The sequence below is a fragment of the Phyllostomus discolor genome, chromosome 11 (genome assembly GCF_004126475.2).
Source record: "Phyllostomus discolor isolate MPI-MPIP mPhyDis1 chromosome 11, mPhyDis1.pri.v3, whole genome shotgun sequence".
NCBI lineage: Eukaryota > Metazoa > Chordata > Mammalia > Chiroptera > Phyllostomidae > Phyllostomus > Phyllostomus discolor.
In genome coordinates this window covers 1129403-1146277 of record NC_040913.2, presented here as the reverse complement: position 1 = coordinate 1146277, position 16875 = coordinate 1129403, and the positions used below count along the sequence as shown (strand labels likewise).

The following is a 16875-nucleotide window of genomic DNA, read 5'->3' as shown; positions in this document are numbered from 1 at the left end:
ATAACAACGGCCACAGATTGATGGAGTTTACTCATGGTGTCTCAACAGAGAACATTTCGGAAGTGGTGACGACCACCCCAAAGTCACGGACGATCATTCACCCAACTAAATCCTGGCATCACCAAACACACATGGTTTTCCCTGGGGTGACTGGGCTCTGGGAGGCAGGGCGGTATGGCGGCCAAGGGCGTGGTCCTGGAGGGCGCGTCCAGCTCCATCACCTGTCCCTGGTCTGTACGCGGGAGATCCTGAGAGCAGCAGCTGCGTGAGAGTGCCACTCCGAGCGGCCCGTGTGTTCTCACACACAGAGCATTCAGAGCTGGCCGACATCGCTACTGCTGCTCTCTGCTATTTTTGATGTATCATAAGCAGAAGCTGGGTTTGCAACACCACTCGGGTTTTGGTTAGTGCTAAACCATCTGCCATTTGTCCAGTCCACGGGACTGTCACTAACTTTGGGAGTAAAACGAACTCAGCCTCTTCCTACTGATTTGAATTAAATGCTGGTGGCGTGCGTGCGGTGAGGAAATGCCTAGTATTTCCACGGTGGCTTCAGCAGACGCCGGCGATACCATTTAACCTTGAAAACGTTTCCAGCGCCCCAGGTGAAAGCACTTCCCCTCTAGAGGTTCCGTGCAGGAACGGAATGAGCTAAATCACCTTGAAAACAACAGAAGAAACAAACAGTCGAGAATGTTCTCTCTACGGGGAAGAGTATATTGCTGTATCTACTGCTAAAGTGAATCATTATTTCCAGGAGATTTTAATTGCCCCAAGATATGTAAGTCACTGGGGAAAAGAAGAGGAAACTGCTAGGTTTTTGAATGTCTTTTGAATCAACAACATTATCGCACTGATGAAAAATAGAATTTAATTTTGCTTAGGTGTCAGAGAAGCGATAGAGTTAATTTTCATCTGGGTACTATGAGCACGCCATCCGCCCCCTTGCTGTTTAAGGTGCTTAAACCATCCAGCGGATGGGGACCCTTTTCTGACACTCGGAACTTTCGCTGCCTTTCAGAAATTCAGTTCTGTTCATAAGGCCTCATATTTATCCTGGTCAGCAATTTAACCTGAAAAAGGCCATTAACACACACACACACACACACACACACACAGACTTGAAGTGGAACATTTTTCTGGCGAAGTGTTAAAAGTCATCAGTCCTCCAGACGGATGAGGACCAACGGCTCTTCCCTCTCTGGGAGGAGACCCGGGGAAACCGCCGCTCTGGGCGGCACGCCGGGCCCTGGCTCTCAGCAGGGGCTTGAGCGTGACCCCACGAGCAGCTCCCTTGCGTTAACTGTGCACTACAGCTATGTATGTGTTCTTATGAAATAATTTCCTAGTATCTGTGTTGTAAAGCGCAACTGTAGGGCTCAGTGGGAAGTCCTCAGTGAGCACCCGTCTCCAGGGACCCTAAAAATGTACGAAAAGCACTGACATTTCCGCTACATCAATTTTTGCATATAAAAATATCTACTGTCGGAGTCCACTACCACATGCAGGGAGCTGCATGTGTTGTCCTTGAGAAAGACAGCTACAGACATCCTGCGGGCTACTGCAACGGTACAAGAATACAAGGTGAATTTATTTATTAACAAAAAAAAAATGGTCAAACAAACTGTGAAAGCAAGAGCGGGCTACAAAACAAGGGGTTTCGTTTTTGGGGGTAGCCTCTGCCTCATTTCAAGACGTTACACGCTATGAAGCCACAGTTGATAAATGCTGTGAAGTGTAAGATAACGTTTGCTGACGCACGTCCAGACCCCTGTCCCCGCTCCGAGCCCTGCGGAAAACACACGCATGTGTGACACACGCCGCCGCCGCCACCTCCTCCTCCGCGCGTCACAACCGGGTGGTCACGTAGTCCTCGTGGGCGGCCGTGTCGGAGGGGGCGGCATCGCAGTCCGAGCTGGAGTCCTCCCCGCGGGCGTGCCTCCCCCTGGGGATGATGGGGACCGTGTCCTCCACCACCGCCCTCTCGGCCTTGAAGGAGCAGATGCGCCTGCCCACCTGCACGGGCAGGCTGTCGGCGCTGCGCTCGCGGTGGTCCACCAGCACGCACTGTTCGCTGAGCCCCGGGATGCCGCGCTCCCCGCGCGCGCCCAGCCCCCCTCGCGCCTCCAGCGGGCCGTCCCGGTCCAGGGACCCCTCGGCCTGGTGGCGGGCCACCTCCTCGGACACGGACGCGATGGGGTGCGCGTGCGGCGGCGGCTCGGCGGCGCTGTGCCTGGACCGCCTGTGGAACAGCCCGAAGTGCTTGATGTCGGCCACGAAGTGCATCCTCCGCTGCTTCTCCCGCGGGGGCGGCTCCTGGCCCAGCAGCGCGGAGCCGTTGCTCACGGGGTGCCGCTCCGCGGCGGCGGCGATGGCGGCGGAGCGCGGGTGGATCAGCGTGGTCAGGTCGAAGAGGCTGAAGTTCTTCCTCTTGTCCTTGCCGGCGCCCTCGTCGCCCCTGTCCTCCGGGTCCGCGGGGCAGGGCCGGCCCTTGGAGGCCGGCGCGGGCTGGGCCGGGGACAGCTTGCCGCCTCTCAGCAGCCCCAGCACCTCGAAGCGGAAGCTGGAGATGTCCTGCTTCAGCTCCTGGGTGGGGGACGGGGAGGGGGCGTGAGCGGGCGTGGGGAGCACCACGGGCCCTCTCGCACAGCACATGGGTTTGGCGGGTCCGCGCGTGTTCGGGGGCCGCGGCTCTGCAGGGCTCTGTCTAGAACCCCCCTTTCCCTCCCCGGCTCGCGGCACAGCGGCACGGCCGGTGTCCGTGACTGTCCCCGCTGGAGTCGGGCGGTGACGAGGAGGCGCCCCGCAGGCGGTGCGAACAGAAACACGGGAAGGGCTGGTTCTCTCCCACCGCTGCGTGGTCGGCACCCTGGTGTGGGGGTGGGGGTGGGGGGGGGCTACCCTTCCAGGTGCTTCCCCTTCAGAGAGGCACCTGCCTCCGCGTCACCGCACACGTTCCCGGGGACACCCCGGGGACACAGGTCTCACGTGGCACGCTCGGCCGGCGGAGGGACACGGGAGACAGCGTGGGTGCGGCCGCCCGTCCCGGGGTAGGCGACCCCTCAGGGCAAGCCGGACGGGGGCCTTCGGGGGCGGACCCCCCTCCAGGCACAGGCCCTCCCCCCAAAGCACCACGCATGGCTCACTCCGAAGTTTCAGCGCCGTGCCTGGGGAGGGCAGCGGGGGCGCTCACTAGCCAGCGTTCGGAGTGCGCTAAGCTTCGCGGTCCCTCCGTCTCCCTCCCAACTGGCTGCTGACCTTTGCCCTCCCTCACTCTCGCTGCCTGGCCCTGTTACCCGGCCCTGCAGGGTGGTCTCTCTCTCTGTTTCGGCCTGTGAGCTCTCACCGACTTTACCCGCACCTCCACAATCTCTGAAACTCGGGCAGAACGAGAGGCATTTCACACACGTACTATGAGCACCTGTGTGTGTGTGTGTGTGTGTGTGTGTATAATACACATTATACATATGCCTACGTTTATATTTATGTATCTATTCCCCGTCTCCCACCCATCTCCTCTGATCGCAGTGAAGGTCAACCCAAAGTCTCGCGACCGGGCCACGCGACCGGGACGACCGGCATCACCTTGAAGTTCTCCTCGGTCAGGCCTTCCTCCGTGCGGGCGTCTCGGATCATGGCGGCCACGTACCGCTTCACCAGGCTCCGCATCACCTCCTGGGGGTGGCAGACAAGGGGGTCCACGGTCAGTGCGCGGACAGGGCTTCCTCCTCGGCCGGTCCGGGAGGGGGGACTGGACCCGACCTCGGTGCACGTGTCACGACACGGTGGAGGAGTCCCTTACCTGATACTGGTGGTGTCGCCTCAAGTTATCAGCCGCTCGCCTCTGAAAGGGAAAAGGACGTGTGCTTGTCAGTTGTGCTGACCTGGTTACCATTCTGGAGACTACTGCGTTTGTTCTTGCGTCAGGAATTATTTCCCCCCGTTTCTCCCGAGTCCGTACAAAGGAGGCAATGGGCAGGGGCTGGAGAGCCCATCGCGTGAACCCAGGGAGTGAGCGAACCGAAACTGCCGAGCGCGAGGTCACAATCTGTATGGCACTCGGTATATGAAATGAGTTAAAAACGGTGGGAAAAGCTCTGGCTGGTGTGGCTCAGCAGGTTGAGTGCTGGCCTGTGAACCAAAGGGTCACCGGTTCGATTCCCAGTCAGGGCACAGGCCTGGGTTGTGGGCCAGGTCCCCAGTAGGGGGTGCACAAGAGGCAACCACACATGGATGTTTCTCTCCCTTTTTCTCCCTCCCTTCCCCCCCTCTCTAAAAATAAATAAATAAAATATTTTTTAAATGGTGGAAATGTTGCATTTCTAATATAAGGTGATGGAGAATTAGGTAACGACAGTTTCCGCATACCCCAAATCAGTTCAGATGATACTAAGAGGCACAGATGGGACATAAGAAATAAAGAACAGAAGAAATAACAAATAAAAATTAAAATTTGATAGACCTGCCTGGCATAGCTCAGTGGATGGAGCGCGGGCTGTGAACCAAAGTGTCATAGGTTGGATTCCCAGTCAGGGCACGTGCCTGGGTTGCAGGCCATAACCCCCAGCAACCCCACATTGATGTTTCTCTCTCTCCCTCTCTCTCTCTCTCTCTCCCTCCCTTCCCTCTCTAAAAATAAATAAATAAAACATTTAAAAAAAATTTTGATAGACTAAAAAGCTAGCATTATAATAACATAAAAGTCTTCATCCACATCAACACAGCAACGTGAAGCGTTTAACCATGGTGTGAATGGTTATTTGCGATCAGATGTGATCAGATAACCTGTGACCGGAACCTTGTAACAGACAGCCGGCCACTGGTTTCAACGAGATGGACCTTAACGGGAGACTGCTAGTTTAATCGTATGGTTGGATTTAACAAAAATAAATAAAAGATTCTGTTCCAACACAGGGTTCCTTATGTTATCCTTATTTGCGAACTAAGCGTGAGCCCTGGACATGCTGCTGAAGAGACCGGAGAGGCCTGGAAGCAGAGCGAGGGTGGGCACGGAGCAGTGGGCCTGGAGTGCAGGTTACAGAGAGAAGCTGCCTAATGAGCGAAAAAGTCCATCACAAATTGAGTTAAAGAGTAAATGATACCAAAATTATGTATTTGCAGATTGCACAACTCTTCTAAAGCTATCATAATCCCAATGTTACATATGTTACATAAACATCAATATTGGTTCTTAAAGAAGGAAACTAGTCAAAACATCTTAAAATAAAAATACTTCTGAAATAAAGGCATGGATTTGGGAAACTGTGAGAAAGCAAAAGAGATCACCTATCTTAGGTTTACTTTTGCTCTTGTTCTTTACTAAATGTTTAACCATAGGCTGATAAAACTGAGTTTTGAGGAGAGTCATGCATACATCTCTGTGAAGTGGTACCAGGGGAAATCAGACAATTCGAGAAGACACTTTCTCCCAGGAGATGGAAGAGAATGGCCTTTCTAGTGGCCCTGAGACTGGACACGCATTTCCCAGTCACCAGACACTTTCCGGAACCGATGACACAGCGCTTCGGCCTCCGGGAGGCTGCTAACCACGCGAATGCCATGGGCTCTGACGTCGACCTTAAGAAACAAATCTTCGCTATGATTACGGCATGAGTGAAAAGCTGGAGAATCTGAAACAACACCAAACTAGAACACCTTGAAAAACTATTTTATGGCTGGGCCACCAGATGGAGGTATGTGACTTTTCTTTGCAACATGGCTCAGTGACAATCTGAGACAAAAAACAAAACAAAACAAAACCCAGCAACCACAGGAAAACAAGCCCCCCGGATCTCCTTCAGCACGCTCAGAGTAACACCAGGGCTCACGCAAGCTGCACGCCGACTCCTCTAACACTCACACTGCACGTGTTGTCCACGAGACTGGTGTCCCACTGACAGGGGTTTAAGACTTGGGAAAATTTAGCTCAAGGTAAATAGTCATCAATCTAGCAAGTCGTGTGTATGTTAAGTTTTTGTTTCAGTAACTACAGATAAGGCCCATCCTGCCCCTTGAGAACAAGCAGCTGACCTCCTGGAGACATCCATAGCAGGAAGAAGCAAGCGACCACCCCTCCCCCTTGGAGGCAACTGTTGATTTTGAAAGGCTTTCGCTGACACCTCGTTTGCCCTCCCCCAACCCCCTTGTAAGAGATCTGGCCGGGGACAGAAAGAGGAAGATGGTTTGTTAGGGTATGAACCCGCCACCTTCTCGGACCGCCGGCCATCTGAATCAAGCGCCTATAAAAGATTCAATCACTGTCATTGCTTATTGGGTTTGGTAGTGACAGGCAGCCCGAACGCCGGTGTCTTTTCCAGTGACACCACGACTTAGACGGGAGCTCTGAATTTATCACGGGGCTCAGTTGCCTCACATTGTGTCGACTGAGGGTTCTACAGCGTCCCACCGCTCTACTTTAGCCTTTAAAACACCCACGACAGCCACCAGAGAGCAGGTCGCATCACAACGTAACTTTAAACGTCCTTAGCGTCAAGCCGCCGTGAGGACCACGGAGTCAGGAGGAAGGAGGGAGACGGGAACACGGTCAGAGCGTGTTCTCACCGGAACCTCACTCACACGCAAACTATAACATTCTAACGCGAACACGGGGAGATCAAAGATCACGCTTTAAAAAATAATGCTGGGCTGTTTTTATGGGGAGATTTTTTTCCCCAAAGCGGAGCCGTCCGGCGGAGAGGGAGAGCGAGAGCACGGACCACGTTCGCTGGGCGGCTTCAGGGGCCACTCGGCAGCCCCCGCCCGTGGGCGGGGTGGGGGGGGCGGTAAATGGCGCCTTGTTTCTGCGCGCCGGTTAGTTCCGGTTGGCACGATCACACGGCACACAAGTTGTGGCCGTTAAGGCCACGTCAGCCCACCGAGCTTCGGGGGTGTCCTCGGACAGCTGGAATGGACGAAGCCCGTCCTCTTCCGAGCATTGAAAACAAAACCCGATCGCTTTGCCCAACGGCGTCCGCCGAGTCCCGCAGCTCAGACGCCCCTCCGCCCACGCGACCTGTCCCCCCACCAGCGTGGCGGGAGCGGCTCCCGTCCCGCCCACCGTGCGGCATGGCACACGCGCGTGTTCTGCCTCCGTGCTTTCCGGGAGGCGGGCGGGCGGGCGTGGGAGGGGCACGCGGGGGCCTGAAGTTCTCGGAGCCGGACCGAGGGCGTGACCTCAGGTGTGGCCTCGGGCGTGACCTGGGAGGCTCCCGCCCCGCCCCCCGTTTCACCTCGCAGGGCGGGGCGGGGCGGGGGCTGTGAAAGTTCAAGGGGTAACAGATTGGAGGCTCCCGTCACTAACTCGCATTAGTCCCATCGTCTGTCCACGTTTTTCCCCGATTAGTAGTAACGTGATTTAATAGTTTTAAACAATATTCTTAAGCCAAAGAAGCTGCGGGTAGTTTGACACACAGCACGGTCGCCCGTGAGGCCGGGGGGGGGGGGACAGCACTCAGCCAGCACGGCCTCTCTTTGTGGGGTCGGCGCGGCACGTGGCAGCACGCAGTGGCACGTGGCAATACGCAGTGGTGTGCGGCGTCACACGGCAGCACGCAGTGGCAGGCGGCGGCACGTGGCAGCACGCAGTGGTACGTGGCGGCAGGCGGTGGCACGCGGCACGTGGTAATACGCAGTGGCACGCGGCGGCAGGCGGCACGTGGCAGCACGCAGTGGTACGTGGCGGCACGTGGCAGCACGCGGTGGTACGTGGCAGCACGCAGTGGTACGTGGCGGCACGTGGCAGCACGCGGTGGTACGTGGCGGCACGCAGCGGCACGCCGCGGCACGCGGCACGTGGCGGCAGGCAGCAGCACGCAGCACGTGGTAATACGCAGTGGCACGCGGCGGCAGGCGGCGGCAGGCGGCGGCACGTGGCAGCACGCAGTGGTACGTGGCGGCTCGCGGCGCCACGCGGCCGCACGCGGCGCCTACAGCCCAGGTGGGGGAGGGGGTTGGGGCGTCGGAGACTCGCATGCAGGGAAAGGGGCGGGGCGCTTCCCGTAAACGCGGGGAGACGTGGCCCTGCTCCCCAGGCAGCGTGTTGTGTTGTGTTAAGACCTGACTCTTTTGAGAGCATCTCAAGGGTCACCGCACACTTCAGGGGAAGGGACGGAGATTCCGCACGTGTTTCCCACCCTCACACGGGGCACGGGCTCCTCCGTCACGCACACCCCCCACCCCCCGAGTGGGGTGTCGGTCACAGCTGGTGAGCCTGCACCGCAACCACCCGACGCCCGTGGTCTGCTCCGCGGTCCACTCTCAGGGAAGCGCCCCCCGGTTTGGACAAACGCACGCGGCAACGGCGTGACCCTGGCAGTGTGGCACGGAGCGCGCTCTGCCCATTTGCCTTCCCCCTCCCCTGCAGCCCTGGCAAACTGTGCGCCTTCGCACTGTCTTTTCCAGAATGCCGCACAGTCGGGTGACACAGCCTACGTGGCCCTTTCAGGACGAGGACTGGAGGGCTGTCCCCGTCTCGTCGCCTCGCTCACAGGCAAGGACGGCGAGGCCCGCGGAGCCGGGTGGCCGGCCGGAACGCCCCGGGGTCCCCACGGCAGCGCCGGGTGCAGGACCCCGGGCCGGAGCGCGCTTTCTGTCCGGGAGACACTGAGACGTCCGAACACCCCCTCTCCCCGCACCCGCAACAGCGTGAGGGCGGCACCCTCGCCAGACTGGACCCGTGTCCGGCGCCCCGAGCCGGAGGCCTCCAACAACAGACACTGTTGTCTGGTCCTCCTGGAGCCCAGAAGTTTCCGACCCACAGATGTCGGGGATACGGCTGCTCTGAGAATCGGCGGGGTCCGCCCTCTTGTCTCCCGGCTCCTGGAGACGGCGGTCTGTCCCTGGCGTTTCTGGGCAGGGGGCTGCGTACTTCCAGCCCCTGCTCCCGTCTCCCCTCGTGGTGGTCCCTCTTCTCTGTGTCTCTGAGTCTCCGCACGGCCCTGCTCCCCCAAGGGCTCTGCCCCAGGAAGGCCCCACCTTAACTACGTACGTCTGGGATGACCCCACTGACAAACAGGGTCACATACAGGGGTCGGGGTGTGGGGGCTTCAATGCACCTTTCGGGGGAGACAAGTCAACCCACAATAGGCACTTTTTGCCATACGCACGATGGTCATTTTTGACAAGCAGTGACATCGCTGAATGGTATGTTCTAGAACCACCATCAGCAGTGACCGGTGGTCTATTCTGTTCGCCGCATTTCTGCTGGCGCGAGACCAGCTGAGGGACCCCCCTCAGACAGGAAGGCACCACAGCACATTGTTGTCACTGGACGTAACCAGAACAGTATCGACTGATTTGTTTCCAGGAAAGCAACTAAAGGACACCGCTTTAAAAATTACGCACGTGGGCAAGGGTCATTTAACTCTCTCAAGCCATGCCCAGGTGAACTCCGGACTGCTAGAGCAGTCGGCAACGGCTAGGTGTCCTGTGTCTTTCCAGAAAAACGATAAACAAACCGAGGAGAACCAGAGCAGCCGACCGGGGTGAGCGACCATGTCTCCCGTGAAGGAGCTCACATCGGCAGCGCTACCGAGAAACCTGTGGGATTGAGTTTCATGGCTTTTTTAAAAACATCAGATTGGTGGTCAGGTATGTTTAAGGCAGAAAAAACGGACCACGCGGCCGGTGGAGGGCCTTCCTTCCTTCTTTCCTTCCTTCACCAGGTGTCTCGGGAGCACGAGTCGCAGGAGCTGCGCCCCGAAGTCGCAGTGTTCGCTGGAACGCGGTTCGGACCCTGGCACGGCGAGCGGAGCCTTCCCGGGCGGGGCGGCCCCCGGAGGAGCCCCGGATGCACCTGTGGGCCCCAGGAGTGCGCCCCTCCCCGTGGGCAGGCTTCTCCCGGTCTGCTGGCTCATCTGCTGGCACAGGAGGGAGGCCGCATGCGGGTCGCTGCACTAACGAGCGGGGAAAAGAGCAGCCAGCCAGCGGGGGGGCCGCTGCCACCTTTCCGAGGGACGGTCGGGCTGCCGTAGAGGGGACAAAGGGCCCGGGGAAGCAGCTGTGACATTTTCCGCCCCGTTCTCTCGGCTCTTGGCAGGCCCTGCTGCCTGGGACGCCGGGCTTTCTCCACCGGGCTGGCTCCCTGCGGTCAGCCGTCAGAACCTCTTTCTCTGCCTCCCACTCCGGTCTGGCTGCTCACACCTCGGAGGCCCATGAATTAGGGCTTTTCTTCTTTGCTTTGCTCCGAGAGTCCCTGAGGGGATGCGGCTTGCTGCGTTCCTCTCCTTTCAACAGTGGGGGGAAGGGCGAGGGGCTGATGCGGGGCCAGGCCCCTCTGTGAAAACCGCAGGTGTGTGACATCTCTGAGCACACGGAAACAGACAAAGTAAAACACGTGAATGCCGCCTTGTTAAACCACGAGTCCAGAACCTCACTCTTGAGACGCCAGGAATATGAAACAATGTACCCTCCCTGCCCCCGCCTGGGACAGAAAGGTAATTAAAAGGCCCTGGCAGCCAGTCGCCCAGCTGTCCCCGGGCCTGGGGCCGCTCACAGATGGTGCCGTCCTCTCCGCGGGACCTGCAGGTGGCCCGCTGGGCGTGGTGCTGAAGACTCGGGCACAGCGCAGTTCGACAAATTACCCCCGAAATGACGCCGGGAAGGCTCGCACTGTGAGCGTTTGTCCCTGCAGCGGTGACAGCTGGCGCTCACCCAAGCACAATGTCTCATTCTTCCGCCGTGACCCTGACCAAGCCCCTTGGTGGCCACGCTGCCAGCGTGAGTCCCCCTCGGCCCCAGAGCCCAGGGCGTGGAAGGGCCCTCGCAAAGGGGAGAACATTCCCTTAAAGAAGTAACAGTCATTTTTAATGATTTTTTTGAAAAGCCGTCATCTTGTTTGGTTCAGCACCCTGTTAGCTTGAGCACCCCACCTGCCCGGAAGCCCCGTCTGTGGCGTGAAGCATGTTTCACGCGGAGACGAAACATGCCTCGTGGTGCGAGGGACCCCCGGTGGCCGGGAAGGAGCGGCAGCCACCCTCGCCGCCTCCGGCAGCGCGCCGGACGGACCATGCAGCCACAGCGGTCCCTCCAAGGCACCAGCTGACCCCCAGCTGGACAGAGGCACAAACCAGACCAGCTTCTCCACCGCACGCAAGAATAAACTCCAAGTGGATTAAAGACTCAAACGTGAGACTCGAAACCATAAAAACCCCAGAAGAAAACTTAGGCAATAAAAAACCTTGGACATTTTTCCTGGAGATATGTTTTCTGGCCTTCCCTCCTCGGGCAGGGAGTGAGAAATACACGAGTGGGACCACGTCAGACCCAACTGTGTTCACGCAGCGAAGGAACCAGCGACACAGCGAACGGACAGCCCGCCGACCGGGAGGGCGTGTGCACCGGTTACACGGCCGACACGGGCTGACAGCCGATTCGGAAGATCTCAGACAAGTCAACGCTGGAGACACAGACAGGAGTGGGCAGGGATCCGAATAGACATGTGTCCGAAGAGGACAGGCAGACGGCCAGCAGACACCTGGGGAGTCACTGGACATCACTGCTGAGGCACCCTGTCACACCCGTCAGCGGGGCCGTCACCCCCAAACGCACACACCACCAGGGCCGGCGAGGACGGGGGGGGGGGAGGGGACCCTCGTGCGCTGCCGGTGGGACCGTGGACTGGGGCGGCCGCCGTGGAGAACAGCGTTGTGGCCGCTTGAAAAATTAAAAATGAAGTTTCCTCACAGCCCAGGGCGCCCACTGAGGGCGGGCGGGGGGAGGTGAGCAGCCTGATGAGTGAGAACCTGGGGACTCGGGGACACGAGAGGCTGCGGCAGACGGCCACGGGACCTGCGGCGAAGGCTGCCGAGGGAACCGGCCTGGGAAGGCGTCCCTGCAGGGACCCGGGAAAGCACCCTGGGCAGGAGTCAGAGACCCGGGCTGTGTGCCTGCTCCGCCACCGGGGGGCGCTGGGCAAGGTGGGCGAGGCCTCTTCCCAAGGAAGGGGGGGGGAGCTAAGTGATCTCTGGGGTCCCTTTGAAGTGGAGCACACTATTCCCCGCCAGGAAGACGGTCCCGGCTGAAAGGAACTCGCAGCAACACCCATTGTTTCTGACACCAGTTTCTCCTTTAGCTCCTCCGTTAATGCCAGAATCATCCGATTCACTCGTGACTTAGAGATGTGTTTTCACAACGAACATACGTGACTTATTTCCATCTGCAATATAAATGCGTGGGGCTCCACCAGGAGGTGCACACGGAAATATGACTCCCTTTCCGTCCTGGACGGGCAGCCCAGATGGACAGTGAGTCCACACAGCGGCAGCGGGTCTGCTGAGCGGGGGGCCTGCCCGGACCCCAGAGCAGGCGGCAGAGTGGGGGGGGGACCAGGAGTGGGTGGATCCGGAGAAGAGAGGCGTGGCTCGAGGCACCTCCTCAGTCCACCGTCAGTTCCCAGAGCCCCAGCACGTGCACCGGTGAGCAGAATCTCGTCGGAACGGGAATCGTCCCTGAGCTCACAGACACCTCGAGGCCACTTTCCGCACAGAAAGCCCCGCTTCGTGCTGACAGCGGTGCCCCGGGCAGCGCAGCTAAGACGTGAGAAGGTCCACTCTGGTCATCACGAGCAGCCATGGGCTGGACTAAGTGAAATTAAAACCGAAGTGTGCAAAATAGACAGGGGGAGGCTAAGAATAGTCCAGGAAACGACCCACGGACAGGAACTGAGGAGGGTGGGAGGGGGTACCGGGCATGGGGAGATAAAGGGGAGAAAAAATGGGACAACTGTGATAGCATAATCATAAAATATACTTAAAGTACTCAATTTGATAAAAAAGTGTAATTTTTTAATTAAAAGACTAGCATCACTCAGTGATTCTACCATAAAGGCATATCACGATACTTTCCAAAGCACCCGTTGGAAAGGGTCCCCGGGACGAGCGCACCCCAGGGTGCTAACACCCGCACCGCCACCGTGAGGGCTGGGACGGTCGGGGACAGAGCGACAGGCCAGCGAGGAGCGACTGGCCCTGCCAGCGGTTTGCTGGGAACAAAGACCCTCGGCCACGGAGGCTCTGCCGGAACGGCCTGACCGCCTGCTCTTCTCTGCGAGGGGAGTTTCCAGAGGAGCCAGAGCCTCCCAGGGAGGGCGGGCGGGCCGGGGCCGGGGCTGAGGCCGGGGCCGGGTTTCCCGAACACAGCTCCCTGGTGAGTGCCAGGAGTGGGCGTGGGAGCCGGGTGCGGGGGGGGGGGGGGGGGGGGCCAGGGGGAGGGGCTCTGAAATCCCTGCCGGGACGCGGGCCGGCTCGTGCCAGTGCCACCGTTCCCGCGGCCACTCAACTGGGACGGCTTCCGCCAGCGTGAAAGGCCCCCGAAGGGAGCTCTCTGTTCGGCGCTGAGACTCCGAGGTGACAAGGACACAGGCCGCCCCCCTGACCGTCGGAGGGAAACACGGCAATGCCGCGGTCACAGCGAGGCTGCATCTAGTAATCACCGGTGGGTCAGGGAAGGCCCGTGTGACGGTCCTCAAGGTGTGAGACAGGTGTGTGAGAAATGAGAAAGGCAGGTGTCCACGCCGTGCCTTGGGCACGGAGGCTGTGCACCAGACGAACCACTGAGAGCAGAAGAGGCACAGACGCGCCACACCGGATGCAAGCACACTGATGCCCACCCCCGGGAGGCGCACCTGCGGGGGGGCGGGGGGGGGCGGGGGCTCCTTACCCCGATGGTCCCGAAGCTCTCGGGCTTCCTCCGCATCTTCTTCTTGCACAGGTGGGTCCAGAGCCACTTGACCAGGTACCACAGGGACTTGGGGCTGGGGATGACGTTGAAGGGTGTGGGCAAGGTGCCGCCTTCCTCGAAGTAGCTCATCCAGAGCTTCGTCCGCGCGAACTTCCACTCGATGTCCGCGTGGTCCTGCGGGGAGAACGGGGCGGCGGCTGACGGGCCTCCCCTGGGGTCTCCCCGACGCCCCGCAGCCTGCGGCCCGCCGCTGCCGTGCTCGGGGACACCCCACTGACCCCCGGAGAGAGGCCTCTGGGCGTCCCAGACGCTGGCCTCCTCTGGGGAGGAGCCACCGCTCCCTGGTCGCCGTCTCACTGTCTCACTGTCCCATCTTCCACACCTGAACACACGCCTGATGTCACACTGTGTGCAGGAGCCCACGGCGACGGGCTGTGCCTGGCAGGGGAAGCTCGCTGCCCCGGGCCGTGGGGTGGCCCTGGCTCAGCTGCATTAGATCCTGGCCCCCAACCAGCCTAGAGCCACCCCCCTGCCCCCGCCTCCGTGAGTGTCACCTTCGTGGGTGCTCACGGCTTAGCCCCCCGCTGTTCCCAGGAAGAGCCCAGCTTGCTGCGCTTCCCTGGGAGTCACCGCTGGCCCCTGAGGGTGACAGGCGTCAACTCAGAGAGAGGTTCCCCTGCCCGAGGCCCGTGGGGGCTCAGATGTGACATTGAACCTCAGTGTCGCCCTGGCCTGGCGGCGCCAGATCGGGGTCTGGCTGGTGGCGCCCACAGGTGCAGGTTATCCCCCGTCATCTCGCAGTCACCGGCCCCCTCCGTGCATCTCCCGGGAAAACTGCGGGACTCGCGTGGCCGTCGGTGGGCACGGCCGTCCCCTCCCACGTTAGCCGCGAGCTGATCTAGGCAGGAAACCCGGGCAGCGGGGAGCCGGGACTAGACACACACACACAGGGGAGACTCAGAGGACGCCGCCCCATCCCGTGACGCGGATGGAAGGACTCGGGCTCCAGAGCAGGTGACGTCAGACTGCGCGTCGGCCCAGTGCTCCCCGGCCGCCGCCGATGATGGAGGCGCAGCTGTGGGTGCGTTTGCACCGCGGACGGACAACTGGGCGGGTCCGGCCCTGCGCTCGCTGTGCTTTCAGCAGGGGTCGCCGCACCCCGGCCGCCACTGCCACTGCCGCCTGGGACACGTCGCGTCGGAGGGGCCGATGGGAGCACCGGGCTGGCCTCCCGCCCGCCTTCCCTCCTCTTCCCCCCACCCCCCAGTGCCCGCCCCTTCCCTTTCTTTCTAAAGAAGCCTGCAGGCCCTGGCCGGTAGCGCAGGCGGTCAGAACCCCGTCACCCTGGTACGCAGAGGCTGTGGGTTCGATTCCCGGTCAGGGCACGTAGGAGACTCAGCCCATGAGTGAGTGGGACGACAAAGTGGTGTTTCTTTCTCTGTCCCCTCCCCCTTCAAAAGTCTGTACTTGAAAGTGCATGTCGTTTGCTGCAGCCGAGGAGAAGGGGCCAAAGGTGGTAAAAGGCAGCCACCCAGGTGAAGGGGTGGCCGGGAGTAGCTTCTGCTCCTCCTGGTTCTCGGGTGGTCACGGGTCAGGGGTCACCCTGATCTCATCACGTTCTTGCACTGAAACTCAGAGCAGACGCTCCCTCTGTCCCTTGTTTGGGGTCTGAGAGAGTCTGAGCAACGTCTACAGTGGCTGGAAACACTGGGAGTGGAAAGTTCTAGGCTGGCGATGACTGAACCCCCTTCTGCTACCCACCTGCTAACTGACCCCTCCGCGCAGGTGTCGGCTCCGGGAGGACGTCGGCCTCAGCGGGCCCCCCCTCCCCCGCCCGGCTAGTCCTCTTCTGGCCACACTCTCAGGCCCCCTTCCTCGGGACGGACGGTGTTGACTTATCTCGCCCCCTGCTACGTCACATTTACTGGAGGGCAGGGGCTCCACTGGTCTGTGCGTCTCCGAAACCAAGCCCAGGTCTGTCCGGCGTGGATCAGGCGCACAGTGAATGTTTCACCGAAGAACAAATGAGCGAGAAGCAGGCTCCGGCTGGGGCCAGCATGACTGGTTTTGCCTTTAACTACTCAACTCCCCTCGTTGCTGGTGCCCCACCCCAAAGCGCTGAGTTAGGGCTGGCGGTGGGGCAGAAGAGGAGGCCCTCGGGGTAAATCCTGGTGTTCCGGGATGGGGGGGCAGGGGATACAGCCTGGGACGTGTTCTCACTCCGAGGAGGCATCTCATGCGGGTGCTGGGGGGGCCCTGGCTCGGCCTGGAGCGCGGCCCCGCTCCCCAGCAGTCTCGGGGTTTGGGACAAACGAGAGGTTTGGAGCTCCTCTCGTGTCTGTGAGAAGCAAGCTACAGGGACAAAACAAGGGGGGAGGTGGGAGGGCTGGGGGTGGACTGGGCTGGGAGGGAGTAAGAGGCAGAAAACTGTACTCAAACAACAATCAAAATAAAAAAAAAAAAGAAACAAGCCGTAAAAAAGAAAGAAGTAAGCGAGGGAGACTCATCCCACAAGGCAGCAAGAAGAGAATGGTGTGCGGTTCTGGAACAGTGTTCTCCCGACGCTCTCGGCGCGCGTGATGTTCCGTGGAACCCGAACCGTGCGTGCAGCGTCCCCGTCTCCAGCTGTACCGCTGGGGGCCCCCTAGTGCTTTGGAGGGCGGCCTGGAGAACGGGACCCACTCTCGGAAATGCGTCCACGAGAGGAACCCAGGCGTTCCGGAGCAAACACGGAGGGGCCGCGTGAAAACGCTCACACCTGTACGATGCTGAGACGAAGCTCCGAGAACTTACTATTCACACGCAAATCCCGGGGGACCCAGAGAGACCCACTCGGGGCTGTGTGAGCCAGTGAGCCGGTAAACAAAAGTCGTTTTTCTTCCATTTACCCCATGTATCACTTGTGACAGGTTTAGGTAAAATTTGAACGCTGCGTCTCACATGAACCATAACAGCCCCCCAGAGCTGCAGCCCCGGATTCCAAGATGCAATGTCACTGCAGTCACTTGTGGGGAAGACCAGAGGCCGACAGTTATCCTTCCGAAATGACGCTTGTCGGAGGCATACATACTAGAGACTGAAAAATGCACTTCGTTCTGGCGTGGTCTACCTCACCACTGTTGCGAGTGGCCGTGGACACCCTGCCCCCAGCAGGCAAGGTCTGGGGGCTCAGGGCTCTGTCCTCCCGCCGCTGCGCTG

The 16875-nt window shown here is 59.8% G+C and overlaps 1 protein-coding gene across 3 annotated transcripts in view; it reads right to left on the bottom strand.

The window, feature by feature from the left end:
* Nucleotides 1-1670: 1670 nt before the first annotated feature.
* TRPC4 (transient receptor potential cation channel subfamily C member 4) overlaps nt 1671-16875 on the bottom strand; it is a 101649-nt gene continuing 86444 nt past the window's right edge. For all 3 annotated transcript variants that reach the window (XM_028526678.2, XM_036011153.1, XM_036011154.1), the window contains 4 exons: nt 13657-13851; nt 3803-3844; nt 3586-3675; nt 1671-2586 (listed from right to left, as the gene is read on the bottom strand). In XM_028526678.2, coding sequence (XP_028382479.1) covers nt 1849-2586; nt 3586-3675; nt 3803-3844; nt 13657-13851 — 1065 coding nt within the window. In that variant the 3' untranslated portion in view covers nt 1671-1848. The remainder of the gene's footprint in view (nt 2587-3585; nt 3676-3802; nt 3845-13656; nt 13852-16875) is intronic.